This window comes from Dendrobium catenatum, unplaced genomic scaffold (assembly GCF_001605985.2).
Source record: "Dendrobium catenatum unplaced genomic scaffold, ASM160598v2 fragScaff_scaffold_390, whole genome shotgun sequence".
NCBI lineage: Eukaryota > Viridiplantae > Streptophyta > Magnoliopsida > Asparagales > Orchidaceae > Dendrobium > Dendrobium catenatum.
The window spans coordinates 4,534,201-4,539,406 of record NW_021318852.1 but is presented as its reverse complement, the minus strand read 5'-3'; the positions used below and the strand labels follow the sequence as shown (position 1 = coordinate 4,539,406).

Here is a 5,206-nt window from a genome sequence, read left to right as displayed (position 1 = left end):
AATAATAATCAATCATATAGCATGTAACTCTACATTAAAATATCTTTTCAATTTTTAGCAGATGATTAACTATGTGCTATATGATTGATTATTATTTAAAATATTTAATTATTTAAATATGATTTTATAAAGACTTTCATAATTAATTAATTATTTATTATCTAATATTAAATCACCACCCAATTATTTAATTATTTTTCCACTGCTAATGATTTAATTGTGAAGGGTTTTGCTTTTCCTCATTTTTTGCGCAATGAAAGTGTTGCAGCCGCGCACTCATGACAGCGCACCTAACTAAATCAATACTATGTATATCCAACTCCTCTCTCCACTTCCATACTAAAGCTAAAATTGAAAGTCTAAAGGGACTTAAAACAGATTATTTTAGTGGTTTAATAGAGCAGCAATTTTGCGAATGAGAAATCATGCTCTAATTTATATAATTCTTTCTTTTAAAGCTATTTATTAATCCATATAAGCCACCGACATTTTTTTGGACACATGAAAAGCAATAACGGTTCGTTTTTGGTTTAACTCATCTCTCGCGACTCATGAGTCACAACCTCGAAAATGGCTTTCATTAGGCCCCCCCCCCACCTGAATAAAATTTCTGGCTTCACCACTAGTGTCAAGCCTTGGTGTAGTCAAATTTATAACATATATTAAAATGAATAGGAAATGAATAAGAAAAATATATTAAACTAAAGGCAAAAACTATGTGTATAACGGCTCCATCCGCCTACCACTAATAAGCAGTGGCAGGCCAACCTCTATCTCTTGTCATGGAAGGGTACTTTCGACATCCAAGATAACCGGACTTGGGTCCACCACGCATCACAGTAATACATAATACGTAAAGAAATCAATTACATGTCCACCCAAACAAAACTATAACCAAACGAACAAAGCCTACATGACTGTCCGTCATGGTGTCAAGCCTTGGTGTCAACTGACCAGTACGCTTTCAGTTACTCCCAGCGTATAATCCAACTAAGCAAATAAAAAATTGTGCTAAAGTAGAAAAACATAAATATTAAATATTAAATAATAAATAAATAGGCAAGTTTTATTTCCAGCAGTGACGCGGTTTTCCCAGCCATGACGAGGGTGGTTCTGGAACCGTTGAACCGCTGCGGGGAGGGCATACCGGTAATTTCAATGATTTCGCGGGTAGCAATCTGTTCCGACACCTTATAGCGTGCTAGAAATGAACCCAAATCTGAAAATTAAAGGAATAGAACAACCGCTTCGTCCAAATCGAACCCTGGCAGCGATTCTTACCCCAGAAAAAAAATCCTGCCAGCTGGAAACATTCGAATACGATCTTTCTAAGAACGGTTCTCTTCTCTACGCTCTCTTCCTCTTTGTCATCAAGGTCTTTTTTCGTTCCTAAAGCCTTAGTTTTGCTGATCTCAATTCGAACCAATCCGCTCAGTGAGCTTGCCGATCTTGTTGCGGTAAGTTTACAATTATTGAATACATAGCATAAAGATGAAATTTTTATCGATTTATTCAAAATTAATCAGGACATGGAGCAATTCCGGCACATAGGAGAGGTGCTTGGAAGCATCCGAGCTCTAATGGTCTTCCGCGAAGAGATTCGCATAAACCCGCGGCAGTGCCAACTCCTCTTCGACGCCTTCGAAGCGGCTTTCGCCGGCGTTTCCTACGAGATCCGACAGAATCTCCGGCTCGACGAGAAGCAAACGAAATGGATGCCCCTTGAACAGCCGCTCAAGGAACTCCATCGAGTCTTCCGTGAAGGCGAGCAATACATTCATCAATGCCTAGAGCCCAAGGACTGGTGGGGTAGAAGCATCTTTCTCACCCAATCCGCCGATTGCGTCGAACATCATTTACATAATCTTCTTTGCTCCATCCCCGTCATCTTGGAAGCCATCGAGAACATCGGCGAGGTCACCGGTGATGGCCACGAGGACATTCATAGGAGGAGGGTGGTATTCACCAAGAAGTGTGAAAAGGAGTGGATGGAACCCAAGCTTTTCCGGCATAGGTTTGGGGATCTTTACCTTGTTTCAAAAGAAATGTGCAAGAGAATTGATGTTGTCGCTAAGGAGGATAAATGGGCTTTATTGGAAACCATAGATGATATGAGAAGCTCTTTGTCGAAACAGGAGAATCGGTTGGCTGAGCTCTTGAAGTCCCCGAGGGGAAAGATACATCCAATCTCCATGCTTACGAGCTCACCTGATTACCAGTTCAGACGGAGGCTCGGCGCGAGCAGTCATCTTAAGGAGATTCATTGGATGGGAGAGAGATTTGCTCTTAAGCATGTCTTTTGTGATGTGGAGCAGTTGATGCCAGAGACATCTCTTCTGTCTTCTCTTACTCACCCAAATGTATTGCATTACATGTACTGCTTCTCTGATGAGGAGAAGAAGGAATGCTACATGGTGATGGAGCTCATGAACAAGGACCTCTCCAGTTACATTAAAGAGATTTTCTGCGCGAGGAGAAAGTTTCCTTTTCCACTCTCCCATACGGTTAATATCATGCTTCAAATAGCACGGGGAATGGAGTACTTACACTCTAAAAAGATCTACCATGGTGACCTGAAACCGTCGAATATTCTCGTTAAGACAAAGAACAGTTCATCTTCTGATGCTTATGTTCACGTGAAAATTGCAGGATTAGCACAATCTGCAGCAAAAGTGCCTTCGAGTCCCGCGACTGGCAAAGATCCCTGTATTTGGTATGCGCCAGAAGTTCTATCTGATCAAGAACAACAAATTGAAGCAGGAAATGTAAAGAAGTATACAGAGAAGGCAGATGTGTATAGCTTTGGGATGATATGCTTTGAACTTCTTACAGGTAAGGTTCCGTTTGAGGAAGGACATCTTCAGGGTGATAAGATGAGCAAAAACATAAGGTTAGGAGAGAGGCCTCTATTCCCTTTTCCATCACCCAAGTTTCTCACAAATTTGACGAAGAAATGTTGGCTGGCCGACCCAAATCAGAGACCGAGCTTCTCTTCAATCTGCAGGATACTCCGATACATCAAGCGTTTCATGATCATGAATCCTGACAATGGACAGTCTGACCCGCCATCACCGCCATTGGATTACTTTGATATAGAGACTAACTTGTCAAAGAAATTCGATGGATGGGAAAGAAGAGAACTGTTGCAAGTCTATGATATTCCCTTTGAGATGTATGCTTATAGGGTGATTGAGAGAGAGAGGGCCTCCGTAAAATATAAGGAGGAAAATTTTATTTCAAGCAGTGATGCATCTCTCAGTGGCGAGGAGAATAGACTTCCTGCCGTGATTCAGGAGGATGCATTGTCACTTTCTGTAACATCTTCGAGCTCTGGTTCTGTAAAATCAGCTGGTAATTTAATATCCAATGGCAACAAGAAGACTTTGTTGAGGAAGGTTGAAATAAATCCACGGACCAGCAAGCCCATAGGTAAAAGATCGTGATACATCTTTTGAAATGCTTTGCTCATTTGGTTGCATGTAGATAGAGAATGTTTATTATAAAATTTCACTTCTTCTTTTCTACGAAAATGGAACCGTTATGTTTGAGGAGATTTGAAGAAGCTTGTTGAATTTAAAATAATTGCAGATTTCTACCTACATGGCGCGAATTTCAAGATTGTTCAAAAAGAGTGTTAATAACTTCAAATAACCGAAAGAACTCAAAGGCTAATTGCTCCTTCGTGGAAACTAACTTAATTTTCTTCCAAAAGCTTGAAAGAGGTGTCTTAAACATCATATTGTAATTATCTGATAAAATGCAAAAGATAAGATAGTTTGTACAATAAAGGGTAAAGTTGAGTTGTGTGCCAGTGCCAACTGCCAAGAATTTTGTCTCACATTTAACATAGATATCCGGGCTTTCAGCCTCTTTAGCTGTGCCACTATATGAAGCTCATATCCTCTTCTGATTATTTTCCAGGGAAGCACAACGTGAAATTGAAATTAGAGGCTCAGTCTCAGTCTCCTCCTCCACGTTTGCTGTCAAATGGAAGAGGCATGAGGTTGAAGTCAGAGAACCGTCTTCAAGCAATAAAACAAGTTGCGATGAGCCCCCTCAGATACCCAGTAAGACGGAAAAAATCAGGGCATGCTTCAGATTCTGATATATAGGTTTAAAAGACAACCAATCTTCATTCAGTCTGCTGCTTGCTTATTTTTTGTTTTTTTTTTTTATTTTATTATTATTTTTTTAACTTTCTGTGGGGAACTGAATAAAAGGTAGATTAGTGAGAGAAATATCGAAAGCACGAAATCACCACTACACGGTATTTTGATATTGGTTCTCCCTTTCAGGTACAAAAACTTGTTGATTTGCTATACAACGATGTTGGTAGTTTGTTGATGATTTGAGCAAGAATATATTACATGCTTTTAAAGGTTCGTGTTTAATTTTCACTTTCAGAAGAAAATGCTTATATAGTCATTTTGAATCAAAAAAGTTTTCAAGCTAACGTTAGAATGTTCTACTGTTAGCAGAATTCAGTGCAAGAACACTAGCTGCGTTCTGGGTGTTTTTCTTGACTTCATTATTGAACATATTCATGTTTAATTGGTTAGGAGTACATGCATTTTAATAACTATGGATGTATCGAATTATTTCTTAAATTTGAATAGATTTCAGTTGAAATCGATCCAAAACTCATCAATCATTTTGGTTTTGGTTGGTTTGAGAATTTCGATTTAAAGTCAAGACTTTTACCTGTTAGTAATAGATTTTTAATAAAGCTCAATTAAAACTCCAGAGTAATAAGAACATATTTTAACTCTGAACCTCTTAGATAATTATCTTTATTTCATATCTTAAATGTAATTAAGGCAAAATTTAATAAATGAAAACTACTTAAACCTATAATTATGGGTTGAAACAGTCTTTGTTTTTAGGGTGTACAAACTTATAAAAAAAATAAAAATATATATAAGAAAAAATTCAAAATAAATTTTTTATTGCATTATAATTGATAAATTAAAATAAATTTACGAGCTTTGCATTCTATTTTGCATTTTTTGATAATGTTGAATTACAATTTCATTTGGAATCAAGTCAAACACTTCTTTATCATTATATAGTAGTGCACAATCACTGAGTTAGTCATCATTCTTTTTATGTGATAATCGTTGTTTAATAATTTTAATTATAGAAAATGCACTTTTCCACTGCAGCAATGACAACTAGCAAAGTTAATATCAAGATAAAAAGCCTAAAA

At 37.6% G+C, this 5,206-nt stretch overlaps 1 protein-coding gene across 4 annotated transcripts; it reads left to right on the top strand.

Moving 5' to 3' along the window:
• Positions 1–945: 945 nt before the first annotated feature.
• LOC110114893 (light-sensor Protein kinase) lies at positions 946–4,650 on the top strand. Of its 4 annotated transcripts, XR_003700428.1 has the most exons (5): positions 957–1,457; positions 1,527–3,429; positions 3,922–4,112; positions 4,296–4,379; positions 4,479–4,650. XR_003700428.1 is itself a non-coding variant. In XM_028694015.1 (4 exons), the coding sequence occupies exons 2-4, from the start codon at positions 1,530–1,532 to the stop codon at positions 4,110–4,112; spliced, it is 2,010 nt and encodes a 669-aa protein (XP_028549848.1). In that variant the 5' UTR covers positions 946–1,457; positions 1,527–1,529; the 3' UTR covers positions 4,113–4,440. The 4 variants fall into 4 exon arrangements, 3 of the variants coding, with proteins under 3 accessions (XP_028549848.1, XP_020703587.1, XP_020703586.1); XM_028694015.1 differs by lacking the exon at positions 4,479–4,650 and having other exon boundaries at positions 946–1,457; positions 1,527–2,568; positions 2,650–3,429; positions 3,922–4,440; XM_020847928.2 differs by lacking the exon at positions 4,479–4,650 and having other exon boundaries at positions 4,296–4,440.
• Positions 4,651–5,206: the final 556 nt, after the last annotated feature.

Coding starts and splice junctions, on each gene's coding strand:
- LOC110114893 (XM_020847928.2), top strand. CDS start 1,530: ATGGAGCAATTCCGGCACATAGGAGAGGTGCTTGGAAGCATCCGAGCT. Junction 3,430..3,921: donor ACGGACCAGCAAGCCCATAG/GTAAAAGATCGT, acceptor ATTATTTTCCAG/GGAAGCACAACGTGAAATTG.